Source organism: Stegostoma tigrinum, chromosome 41 (assembly GCF_030684315.1).
Source record: "Stegostoma tigrinum isolate sSteTig4 chromosome 41, sSteTig4.hap1, whole genome shotgun sequence".
NCBI classification, from domain to species: domain Eukaryota; kingdom Metazoa; phylum Chordata; class Chondrichthyes; order Orectolobiformes; family Stegostomatidae; genus Stegostoma; species Stegostoma tigrinum.
The window spans coordinates 4,323,493-4,336,951 of record NC_081394.1 but is presented as its reverse complement, the minus strand read 5'-3'; the positions used below and the strand labels follow the sequence as shown (position 1 = coordinate 4,336,951).

The following is a 13,459-nucleotide window of genomic DNA, read 5'->3' as shown; positions in this document are numbered from 1 at the left end:
TCGCTGTCTTTTCTTCAGCAACAGCGTAGCATTTTTTGAACAATGCTCTAACAATTCTTGCAAAATTTGACACCATCCACTCAACTGATACTCCACCACCTTCAATACTCGCTCCCTCTACCACTGATGCTCAGGGTACGCCATCTGCATCACAGCAGCACCCTCCAAACCCACAACCACTTACCTAAAAGCACAAGGGCAGCAGATACATGGGAACACCGAGCCCTGCAATTTCCCCTCTGAACCACTCACAATCAAACGTATATCGCCATTCCTTTGGCTGAGTTAAAACATGGAAAACTCTTCCTAACAACCCACTTTAGGTGCACCTACACCCCAGTGTCTGTAGCCATTCAAGAAGGTGTTTGAGCACCATTTTCTCAAGGACAGTTAGAGATAGACAACAAATGCTGGTCCGCCAAGCGATGTCCACATCCAGTGAACGGAAAAGATAGTTGAGTTCCCTGATGTCACCTATGAGAAGAGGCCATGGTCCAGGTGGTTTAACATTCTCTCTCTCTCTCTCTCCCTCTCTCCCCCCCCCCATCTCTGTCAATCTGATCTCTCTCCCTCTTCTTGTGTCTCTCTTTCTCTTTCTCTTTTATCTCTCTGCCCCTCATTCTTGACTCTCCCTACCTCTTGCTTTGTCTGCCTCTCTCTCTCTCTCTCTGACTCATCTTTGAGTTATGTCCTCCATTGTAACATGGATAACACACCAATTGCCAATTTACGCACAGCAAGATACCACAAGCAGCAGTGTGCAAAAGGCCCAGATCATTTTCTTCGTCTTAGCAATGCCAACAAAGGAATCAATCTTGACATCAGGAAGGACATACATCGCCAACTCCAATCACACAACCACACCTCTCCCAAATAAGAGGGTTCTGTTATGTCGCTTGTGTTTATTTTCCTCGGATTTTTATTGTAATCCATTCCTAACCTCAGAGGTCCTGTCTTTCAGGAGGGCTGTTAAACCCAAGGCTCCCTCACTCGGGCTGATTAAGAGATCCCTGGGGCTTCCATCAGGGAGAAGAGACTCAAGGGAGCCCTGGCTCTGGCAGAAGTGGGTCAACCGGTCCCTCTAGCTGCGTTGCTGTTTGTGGGATCTTGCTGTGTGCAGACAGCATTTCTGACGTGACAGCAACAATTACCTGTGAGGAAGCATTCTTGCCGAGTGGGAGATGGCGCGGGACAAGCGAACACGGGGTGTTTTTTTCACATCATCTTGGAGCCCGCCTCTAATTCTAATCCCCCACCCCACTTCCCCGACCTGTCTCCAGGCTCTGTATGAAGTCTGCGGGAAAGATATCACCACCAAAATAATGTTGCCCACTATCCTGCGGATGGGGAGTGATGCCGTGGCGAATGTTCGTTTCAATGTGGCCAAGACACTGCAGAAGATCGGGTCCATCCTGGATTACAGGCAAGTGGAGCTGTCTTAATATGTACCAGGCTAGATATCCTTCCCACTACCCACTTTCAATATAATAGCCTGTTCCCTTTGTGGCTTACCCGAACATGCGTTTACTTTGCTTTCGCACGTTTACTTTACAGCTAGCCACAATAGAGTTTCTTTGTCAGCCTGACCAAGCCATCAGAACAGATTGTTACCTTCTGCAGGGTATTAGTGAACTCAATTTTTTTTACAGTTGACCGGACCAAACCGGGCGTGCACTCCCTGCACCTTGATTCCCACCCTGATCTGACATAATTTTCCACCCAATGTCTCCAACTTTCCCTAAGAACTTAATTAGCACCCTGGACCATCACCCACCTAGCACACCATTACCCTTGCCCACCTGGCACACTGCCTCCTCGCCCACCAGGCAGTACATCAGACGGTCTGTTAATCCAAAACCATTCCTGATTTATTCTGTTTAATATCTATACTGATATACTTAAAAGTCTCACTTCCAATCTGAAGTTTCCTTTTTATTTTATCTGTCACACAGCATTCAAACGTCATAGAATCTTCCCACAGAAAATCATCGACATGCATAAAGATGATTTGCGATATTGCTCTGCCTGTGTTAAACTGAATGTGACCTACTTTCAGAAAGACCTAATTAAGAATACCAAACCCTCACTGTGTCATTAAATCTCATGAAAATGCTTGTGAATGTTTGTAATTCTGTGTAAATCACCCTGCTTCTTTGAAGCTGCAGAAACAGAGTTTTTATATTGATTAACTTAAATTCCCCGGAGTGTGTGGCTCAAAGAATGAAGGAGATCTTCGCGTTCATTTTTCCTGCAATAGTGGTATCCACTTTTGATCATCTTGATCACAGAATTTCTCTTCAAGGCCGTAAGACACAAGTCTGGATTTAGCTGTATATATATCCCATCGGGAAAAGCTCTGTTGATACACCCGTATGAAAAGGCTAGCGCTCCTCTATCTGTGAGCTCAGATTTTTTCTAGCTATCCAATTTTATTTATTTAGCTTCTTCTGTGAATTTACCTTTTACTTTGTTTGTATTCACTAAAAACATGTTGATCATAATGGTTTCTACCACTCACAATGTTCCCAGTCTTTCTCATAGACCTTGTCAATGTACAACTTCTACTCCTGTCATGCTCTGGAAAACTGCTCCATGTGCAGAATTCCTTTTGCCAATTCCTGATCTTTTCCCAGGATTGTGTTCATTTCTTGGTCCACTTTTAAGAACTTGCACTGCATCTTCTGGCCTTTAAGGTTGGAGGGAGGTGTGTGGAGGAGCTGTTCCTGGGAGAGAAGGTGGGGCAGCTGTACTCTGGCTGGTGCAGGGCTGGGCCACTGTGCTGCTGATAGGAGGAGCAGAGGAGACAAGGCTGCTATGCTCAAGGGGAGGTCACTTTGCTGGGGTTAAGGCCACTGCCATAGGGTCAGGGATCAGGGTCACTGCTATGGGGTCAGTAAGGCAAAGCTCCACCTGCTGAGGTCAGATTGTGGTGTTCACATTGAATGATCGGAGAATGATAGTATGATGGACCGCTGGCCAGATGCAGCTCCTGGATTTGTTTCCCTATCCATGGTTGGCACGCTATTAAATTACTTTATAATCTTTCTTATAATCTGACACAGACTCTTGCCCTCTTTTTTGCCCTTCTCTTTCGTAATATACCAAGTCCCTTGATTCAGCTTTCTCTCTGATAGCTTTACACATGTTGTAAAGCTTGGCAGATATTCTCAGAGTCTTCAGCCTGAGGTGGTCTGAGAGAACGGAGCTAACTGTATTCCCATCCCACATCAGGGAAGGATAACTCATTCCTAAAGAAATTGTTGGATTTCTCCCGAAAGCCATGACTGTAGCTCCTAAATATTTGCAGTGAAATTTTTGCATGGACTGCCCATACCAGGACAGATCTTAATTTACAACTTGATTAATATTTTACGAGGCATCTCACCTATCACCACATGTTTTCTTTCACACAATGACTAAAGAGTCCTTTCCTCACCACATTGAATGCCACTATGTTCATATTTTGGCACATCCCCAAATTCATCATTGTCAGTTTCCCCGACAATGTCTGTTGGGAATTTAGCCAGTGCCGTCAATCTGATGCCTGTCCATTTCTCCATTTCCTTGACCACAGTTACTCTCTTAACAGTATATTATTGTGTCTGGCTAAATCAAAATGCCAGGTCTATGAGTGCAAAAAATGTTTTTTTTTATCTTTGCTCTATCACTGTCAAAGCCATTGCTGTAACTATGGGAGACTCACAGTGTTTGGTGATGGTGTAGTTCTATATTTTTTTACAGCAGTCACATTTATAATTGTCCTCTTTTGTACATGTACTGTACTCATTGACCTTCCCTCCTGCATCCTTCAGTAGGATTTTTAACCTGTGAGAAAATGGAAACAACCTGCCAATAAAATTTTAAGATAGTTTGCCATTTTCCCATTCAAACTTCTCCTAACACCCACCTAATATTTTGATTGGAGAAGTTAGATTTTGTTAACGGGGTATGGTAATGTTCAGATAATGTAAACTACAAATCCACAGATCTCCCAAAAACAACTGCCTTGTCATGCTCTGCGCCCAGTTTCATTAGAGTCTTTTTCATAGAGGACTTGCTCAACAGAATGAGAATTTCACTTGACCCTGTGTCTGAGCTGATTTTAAAAAGTGGTTTCCCCCCCTACCAGTTTACACGGAACTCCCATTCCTCTGAGTAACTTCACTATGTTTCCATTGCTGAACCTGAAGCAGGTTTAGACCCCTCAAATTATTTAAACTCTACATCACATCTTAAACAATGCACTCCCATTTTCTGCTTCCAAGATCTTCCGTTCCTGACATAATTATCAGAAGTCTTTCAATTCTGTTTCGGACACCTTATTGCACAACTGTATTTTGGCATTTTAAAAGAGCTGTTGACCACTTTGGGGTTCATTCTTCTGCTGTGGTTCCCAATTCCTGTCATTTATTATCACTGCCAAAGCTGCATCCAGTCACGCTTCCATCCTCACTCCCTTGTTCAGGTTGTCCTCTCATATACGTGCTGATATCTGGGGGTTTCTGCATTAAATCACCCAACTCTTGCGCTGCTTCCTAATTGACCCACTTGAGCTGTGAAGGCTCCTGGAAATGAACCTTCCCAGAAATCTTTTGGAGGCTTCCAGCATCTGTTCCAAATAGCAGTGCTACCTTGTGAAAACCACACACCAGCTCATACTAGGAGTCGATCTATGTTCAAAACCTTAACAGTCCAAAAATTGAAAGGTGAGCCAGGAATCTCTAAGTGTACCCCTTTCTAAATTTAACAAAGCCTGACCATGCCTCATTTGTTCTTCAAAAGTTATTTTCAGTGTAAATTCTGTCTATTCTTTGTTATACATTTTGTCCAAAAACCCTTGTACATTTTTCATGCATTCCTCAGTGCCCAACCTTCTCCAGCTCTGAGAATATTTTATACCTGACCTTGTTCCTCGTAGGAAGTAACAACGTCAGCAACACCCCATGTTTCCTTGGGAAATGTTTTGTGGAAGATCACTTGGTTTCAGCAATTTTTGTCGAAAAGGAACTCAAATTACAACCTCCTTTCTGAAAGAAAAAACTCTCAGTTGCCGATGTTTGCCTTTAGGCAACTAGTGTTAATTCAGATCCAGGCTTGTTGGTGAAATAGCACTCAGGGCAATTTACTACTTTACAGATTGATTTGCTTGGAGGAATATGCAATGAATCCAGATATTTTTTCTGATCGACCTGCTCAGTGATGTTATAACACATCTCTGGAGCAGGTGGGACTTGAAGCCAGATTTCCTAATCTGGGCGTAGAGACATGAAGACCGCACCACAAGAGTGATGCCTACTCATTACACACCCAGCATAGTCCATTCTCCATTTACATTTGCTCAGTAATTGTTTGTCACCAGTCTGTAGTTTAACATACACTGTACCGACAGTATCTTTTGAGTGAGATAAAGCTGAGACCCAGTCTGTCCTCCGTAAGTGGATATGAAAGCTCAATAAGAAAGAACAACGGAGGGCGAAGGAGTTCTCCCAATGACCTGGGGCTTTTATACATCCCTCGATCAATATCACTCTAAAATCAGATGGTTTTGGTCACTATCACTCTGCTCTTTGTGGGGCCATGTTGTCAGAAAATTTGCTGCCGTGTTTTCTTTGTTATTGTAAGAGTGACCAGATTTCAAGAAAAAAGTCCTTTGTTAGGACTTTGGGCTGTCAGCGTAAAGTGACAGAGAAATGCAAATAATTTTGCACTCAGTGAGTTTGATGTTCATCTTGTGTGCGAGCTCGTAGGTGTTGGGAAGCGGTGGCCCTGTAAGACAGAGTGTGATGCAACAGTAAGGAAGTTCATTGAGTAAGTGTTTCTCTTTCTGTTTTCATTTTGCCACCTTCTTCCTTCTCTTTCTGTGCCTTCAGCCCATTGCATAATGAAGTGAAGCCAGTGCTCGAAAAACTGAGCAGGGATCAAGATATCGATGTGAAATACTTCGCCCAGGAAGCGTTAATCGGTGAGTGGTGATCAAAGGAAATTCTTCTGGTGACTGGGATGGCCTGGTGTAAAGTGGGAGGCTTTGGGGAAGGTAGTGGGGGAGAAATTGGTCCTAGTGCAATGCTCCTCTCTGCTTCCTAGTTTTCAGAGCCGCAGACATGGATGTTGCCCCTGGTTTGCAGCCAGGGTCAAACTCTGCCAACGATGCCCACTGATGTGATTGGGCCGGGGTGCGCAGGCCAGGCGCTGGGGGTGCGCGGGCCAGGCTCTGTGGGTGCGGGCCAGGCGCTGGGGGTACGGGCCAAGCACGCTGGGGGTGCGGGTCAGGCGCAGGATGTGCGGGTCAGGCACACTGGGGGTGCGGGCCAGGCGCTGTGGGTGCGAGCCAGGCGCTGGGAGTGCAGGTCTGGCTCTGGGGGTTACCGTTTCCAGCATGAGCACAACCCTCTCACACCTCTCCCTTACCCCCAAAACCTGTGACATCAACTCTTGGAGAAGCAAGGCTGGCAAGGGGTAGATGGTGAGAAGTTGCAACAGGAATGTGAAGGGTGTTGCAAGCTGACAGAGTGCCCTTTATAAATTACAGAGGGTTGTGGAAGAGGCCATGTCTCCCCCTTTGGTGTTTGTGGGTGAGTGGGAGAGACGTTAGAACTGTAGACTATCAAAGGAAGACAGTCAGAAATGAATCCAGTTGGGAATACAGAAGAAATTTTCTTTTCCCCGCGGGTAGGGAGAAGTCCCACAGCCCAAAGATGTGCAGGCTAGGTGGATTGGCTATGCTAAATTGCCTGTAGTCTTCAGGGGTGTTGGATTAGGTGGGTTCTAGGAGGGTGGGTCTGGGTGAGATTCTAATATCTACAAGTTGGAACTGGGTCCCTTGAAGTGATCGAGATGAATAACATTGATCTGTTTGGAAGGGGGAACCTAGATAAATAAGTGAGGGAGAAAGGGAAAGAATGAAATGTTAGGGAAGAGAGATGATAGGACTCTGTGTCAAAACCTACTGTTAGAATTGGATGGAAGTTGAGTGGACAATAAATCCAGGCAGTAACTTGATGGGCCGAACACCCTGCTTCGCTGCTGCAGATTCTTTGTAGCTGCTGTCCTCCATGCGACACCTGATCCCTGACCTTTCAACAATCCTTCCCCCTCTCCAGTGCTGTGCCTGAATTAAAGTGGGGTCGATCCGGACTCTATGGTCACTGCCTTCACACGTTCAGCACCTGAGCAGCCTGCACGATCGAGAGTGTCTTCTCCTCTAAACTACCGAGCTCGTCCTGGGCAGGCAGGAAGGAAAGAATCCTCAAAAGAGATTCGTCTCTCAACAGAAGCTGAGTGCCATCAGCTTCGCTGTGGTCAGTTTGCCACTTCACTGAAAGCACTGCCTTGTCCCCAGTTGTTACCTCATCTGCTTTCCTTCCCTTCTTCCCAAGTTCCTGTCCTCTTCCGCTGCTCATCTCTCATTTTTCGTTAAAACCCGCAGTTCACAAAGGTTACAAATGAAATTTTTGTCATTTTCTGTTGCTGTTCTAACTGGTTGACACACAATGAATTGTTGTAAAATAAAGATAGTTCAAGTGTTTACTTCATCAAGCCTCCCCATCTGTCCAGGCTTTGACCAGAGGACAGACCTCAAGGCAGTCAACCCATCAACAGCAACAGGACTGGAGGAGCGCTACACTGTCAAGGATCAGTGCTGAGGGAGTGGGCACTGTCGGAGCGTCAGTGCTGAGGGAGAGCTGCACTGTCGGACGGTCAGTGCTGAGGGAGCGCTGCGCTGCCCAAGGGCCAGCGCTGAGGGAGCACTGCACTGTCAGAGGGTCAGCGCTGAGGAAGCACCGCACTGACAGGGGGTCAGCGCTGAGGGAGTGCCGCACTGTCGGAGGGGCAGCACTGAGGGAGCGGGCACTGTCGGAGGGTCAGCGCTCAGGGAGCGGGCACTGTCGGAGGCTCAGCACTGAGGGAGCGCAGCACTGTTGGAGGCTCAGTGCTGAGTGAACGGGTACTGTCGGAGGGTCAGTGCTGAGGGAGTGGGTACTGTCGGAGGGTCAGCGCTGAGGAAGCGCCGAACTGACGGGGGGTCAGCGCTGAGGGAGTGCCGCACTGTCGGAGGGTCAGCACTGAGGGAGCGTCGCACTGTCGGAGGGGCAGCACTGAGGGAGCGGGCACTGTCGGAGGCTCAGCGCTGAGGGAGCGCCGCACTGTCGGAGGCTCAGCACTGAGTGAACGGGTACTGTCGGAGGGTCAGCGCTGAGGGAGAGCTGCACTGTCGGAGGGTCAGTGCTGAGGGAGTGGGCACTGTCGGAGGGTCAGTGCTGAGGGAGTGGGCACTGTCGGAGGGTCAGTGCTGAGGGATTGGGCACTGTCGGAGGGTCAGTGCTGAGGAAGCACCACACTGATGGGGGGTCAGCGCTGAGGGAGTGCCGCACTGTCGGACAGTCAGCGCTGAGGGAGCATCGCACTGCCGGAGGGGCAGCACTGAAGGAGCGGGCACTGTTGGAGGGTCAGCGCTGAGGGAGCAGGCACTGTCAGAGGGTCAGCGCTCAGGGAGCGGGCACTGTCGGAGGGTCAGTGCTGAGGGAGTGGGCACTGTCGAAGGGTCAGTGCTGAGGGAGCACCGCACTGTCGGAGGCTCAGCACTGAGTGAACGGGTATTGTCGGAGGGTCAGCGCTGAGGGAGCGGGTGCTGTCGGAGGCTTAGTGCTGAGGGAGCGCCGCGCTGTCAGACAGTTGGTATTGAGAGACTGTTGTGCTGTTGTATCGTCACTCCTGAGGAAGTGCTGCACTGTCAAAATGTCACTGCTGTTCATTGGGCTATGTTTAGGATAAGATATTAATCAGAAGCCATACAATATATGTCCATTCTTTGAAAGTTTTGGGGGAGTTCACCTGATGTTGTGTGAAAAGTTATGCCTCAACCAGTACCACGAAGATAACAGATAAACGCAACATACAGCAGACCCTTGAAATCTGAAATAAAACCAGGAAACTGCTTGCAGTATCCCTGGAAGTCTGTGTGTAGAGAATCACAGAGTTCACATTTTGACTCTGATATGACTTCTGATTCTGGTTGACGCTACAGCCATGCAGCTTGATATTGAGTGCAAAGTCAAGAGGGAATGGGTTCAAATGGAAGGGCACCATCCGTCTCTGCTCTGTTTCTCTCTGTCCATGAAAAGCCTGTTTCTTACCGGGGTTTCAAATCCCTGGAACATTCATTTATGCATGAAACAGAGAAACCTGGTGTGCACACTAATATGGGAAACATACACTCCTGTGTTTCTAAACATATATATACATACACACATGCACACAGGTGTAGGGAGAGGATTAATTCAGTTAACTTGTCTTCTATTCATGTAAACTGTAAGCTTATCTTTTTATTTTCCACAAATTTTATATTTACCTACATTTTAACTCCATTTACCACTTTTTTGCCCACTGACTTAGCCTGTTGATATCTCGGTAGACTTCATATTCCTGTTTACAATTTGCCTGTTTGTGTCATCAGTATAATTTGGCAACTGTCATCACTTGAGGCTTACCAAAGCCCTTTGACGATCTATAAGGCAAAGTCAGGAGTGTAAGGGAATACAACAGCAGGTGAAACTTGACACCATCCAGGACAAAGCAGCCCGCTTGATTGGCACCACGTCCACAAGCATCCATTCCCTCCACCCCTGACGCTGAGTAGCAACGGTGCGTGCTGTCTTCGAGATGCAATGCAGAAATCACCAAGGCACCTGAGACAGTCCCTTCTGAACCACAACCTCTAATATCTAGACGAAAATGGACATAGAAATACCACCATCCACAATTTTCCCTCCAAGCCACTCACCATCCCAACTTGGAAGTATATTTCCATTCCTTCACTGATGCTGGGTCAACATCATGGAACTTCCTCTTTAACAGCATTATGGATCTATCTAAACCAAGTAGACAGCAATGGTTCAAGAAGGCAGCTCACCGTCATCTTTCCACCAAGCCATAAGGATTGATCAACACATACTGGCCCAGTCATCAAAGACCACAATGCCTAAATTAATTTTTATTTAAATTAAAATTTAAAATGTAGCAGTAGGCCAGATACATGATGAGTTGGTGTGCTTGGGTGTGTGACAGGTAAGGTGCTTAGTGTGGTGTTCGGGTGCCTGGCCCATTGGGGCTGGAGGTAGGGTGGGCGCATTAGTCTGGTAGGCAAGGTTATGGTCATTGTATTCTTGGAGCAGTTAGGTCAGATCATGCCAGGGTTGTTGGGACCAAGGGGAGCCATAGAGGACTGTCTCTGAGGGAGGTTCCAGGCATTAGGGAGCATTCCACCACGCTCCTGACTTGCGCCTTGTAAATAATAGACAGGCTTTTGGGAGTCAGGATGGTCTGTTGGTGCAGAATTCCAAGCCTTTCATCTGCTTTCGTAGCTATTTATACAGCTACTCAAATAGACATAAAATACTGCAGATGCTGGAAATCTGAAATAAGATTCAGAAACTGAGCGGTCTGGCAGCAACGAGAGAAAGGAAATGATAATGTTAATTTTCAAATCCTCCTCCAAAGAAGACTTAAATGGGATTCAAAATGTTAAGTTTGTTCTTCTCACCAAAGATACTGCCAGACCTACTGAGTTGCTGCAGCACTTTCTGCTTTAATTAATATAGCCAGTCTATTTGAGTTTCTGGTCAGTGATAACTCCCAAGATGTCAATTGTGGGGAATTCAATGATGTTAATACCATTGAATGTCAAGGGGTATGGTTACACTGTCTCTTGTCAGGGATTCATAGCCTGGCATTTGTGTGTGTCATAAATGTTGCTTGCACTTGGCAGGCCAAGTCTAGATATTGTCCCTTTGAATGTGGACAGCTTTAGTATCTGAAGAGTTATGAATGGTGGTGGAAATTGTCCAACCATCAGCAAATGTCCCCACTTGCTAACCTTTCGCTGATAGGTAAGTCATTGACGAAGCAACTGAAGTTGGTTCGGCCTAGGACACTCACGTGAGGAAGACCTGCAGAGATGTTTTGGTGCTGAGGTGACTGACCTCCAACGACTGCAGCCATCTTCCTCTGTGTTAATCAGTAGAGAGTCTTCCCCAGTCCGTTGAGCCTAACTTCACTAGGACTGCTTGATGTCACAACCGACAGCGTTGATATCCAGTGCAGTCGCTGCTTCCTCCTCTGTGGAGTTCAGCTGTTTCTCCATGTTTGAACTAAGGTTATGGTCGGGAGCTGAGTGGCCCTTCCAAAACCCTAGCTAACTGCAAAGCAAGTGCCTCTCGATAGCACTGCTGAGACTCTTCCCATCAGTGTACGGATGATGAAAAGTAGTCTGAGTGGAAATTGGCTGCGTTGTAGTTATCCTTTTCTTTGTCTGTACAGGACATATCAGGGCAATTTTCTGCATTGTCAGGTAGGTGCCAGTGTTGTAGCTGCACCGGAAGATCTTGGCAGGGGGAGTGAAAGTCCTGGAGCAGAGATTAGCATGTCATTGGGATTCATTTCCTTTGCACTATTCATTGCCTCCAACTTTTCCTTGACTTTGTTTTTATTCATTCATGGGACATGGGCATCACTGGCTGGCCAGCATTTAGTGCCCAAACCCAGTTGCCCTTGAGATATCAAGGGAATCCTCTGGAGGAGGCTGAGACAGTTCATCCGCTTGGCAGTTCTGGTTGAAGATCGTTGCTGATATTTCAGCTTTACCTTTCAAACTGATGTGCTCTGCTCCCTCATTATTGAGGAAGGGGATATTTGTGGGGCATCCTCCAATGACTCGAATGATTGCTGCATCTAGATGTGGCAGCATTGCAGGGCTTAGATCTGATCCATTGGTTGTAGGCTGACCTAGCTGCTTCCCATGCAAGTAGCTATGTTGTTGCTTCATCAGGTTGACAACATATTTTTTAGGTACAGCTGGTGCCACTCCTGGCCTGTCCTGCATTCTCCCTTCAGCCAGTGTTGATCCCCTGGCTTGAAGCTAATGGTAGATATTGCAGATTGTGCTGGAATACAGTTCTGCTGTTGGTGGCCTACAGCGCTTTGCGGATGCCCAGTTTGAGTTGCCAGATCTGTACAAAGTCTATCCCATTTAACATGATGATAGTGCCACACATCACAATATAAACCATTCCCAATGTGAAGACAGGGCCGTACTCTCCTACCAATACAGTTTTGGACATCTGCATCTTCAGTAGGCAGATTCATTTTGATTCTTTCTCTACCTGCCATATACCCAGACTTATCAGCTGTGTCCATTCAGACCTGACCAACTCAGCCAATAGTGATGCTGCTGAGCCAGTTTTAGTGGCAGACTGTGCCCCACCGAGAGCATGTTACTGACTCCTTCGAAGTTGAACATGTGGTAATACAGATTCATCAGGTAAACAGGGGCAGTACATATAATCCACAACAGGTTCCCTGCCCATGTTGGACCTAATGGCATGAGAATCTGTGGTATCCATTATCAGTGTTGAAGGCTCCTAATGCAATTCCCACCCGACTGTGTACCTGACATCTTGATAGTGCAACACCCCAACCCACCCTGAGGCACTGTTCTGCGTACAATTTAACTGACGCCGTGTTACACCCTCACTTACACTGACAGACTATTCCCACATACCTCCATTGATGGACTGTTACACCCACTCATTCCAGTGGTCCCCAACATCGCAGCTACCAGCCTTCAGCCAATTCAATTCACTCCATGTGACACCAAAGAATGGGCTGGAGACATTAGATACTGCAAAGGCTATGGGCCCTGACAACATTCCGGCAACAGTACTGAAGACAAGTGCTCCAGAACTGGCCGCTCCCCTAGCCAGGCTGTTCCAGTATAGTTACAGCACTGACAATGTAAAAATAGCCGAGGTATGTCTTGTATGTAAAATGCAGGACAAATCCTTTCTTGATACAAACGTTACACCCGTCACCCACGCTGAGACAGTGCCACTATTCCTCTGCTATTTCTTAGTGCCAAGTTACTACAGGTACATATCGCCCCAGGTAGTTGTCCTTCTGTGACTAATCTCCCTTCTGCCCATCGCATGGAGTGACACAGAGTCTCAGTGTTCAGCGCTGCTACCTCACAGAGCCAGGGACCCAGGTTCGATTATAGCCTTGGGTGACTGTCAGTGTGGAGTTAGCATATGCTCTGAGTGCTCCAGCTTCCTCAAACAGTTCAAGGATGTGCAAATTAGGTGCACGGGCAATGGGAAGTACAGGGTTCCAGGAGTAGGACAGGGGGAGGTGAGTCTGGATGGTATGCTCTTCGGTGGGTCAGTGTGGATTTGTTGGGCCAAATGGCCTGTTTCGACACTGTAGGGATTCTATCAATGAATTTTAAAATTGCCCACATAGCTTCATTGTAACAGTCTTACACTCCTTATCCACATGAAGACATCATTCCACAGTCCACTCCGTTGATACAGTGTTACACCCTCACCCACGCGAATACAGTATACGCATTCCACAGACAGCTCCATTGATACAGTGTTACACCCTCACGCACACTAATACAGTATCC

At 46.9% G+C, this 13,459-nt stretch overlaps 1 protein-coding gene across 2 annotated transcripts in view; it reads left to right on the top strand.

Annotated features, from left to right (window-relative positions):
- Positions 1-7,481, top strand: part of LOC125448458 (serine/threonine-protein phosphatase 2A 65 kDa regulatory subunit A alpha isoform-like) — a 36,067-nt gene extending 28,586 nt beyond the window's left edge. The window contains exons 13-15 of one of the 2 annotated variants that reach the window (XM_059641234.1): positions 1,281-1,423; positions 5,871-5,962; positions 7,101-7,481. In XM_059641234.1, coding sequence (XP_059497217.1) covers positions 1,281-1,423; positions 5,871-5,962; positions 7,101-7,117 — 252 coding nt within the window. In that variant the 3' untranslated portion in view covers positions 7,118-7,481. Of the gene's footprint in view, positions 1-961; positions 1,154-1,280; positions 1,424-5,870; positions 5,963-7,100 lie in introns of those variants that run through there. The other variant, XR_009443093.1, reaches the window with a different exon arrangement.
- Positions 7,482-13,459: the final 5,978 nt, after the last annotated feature.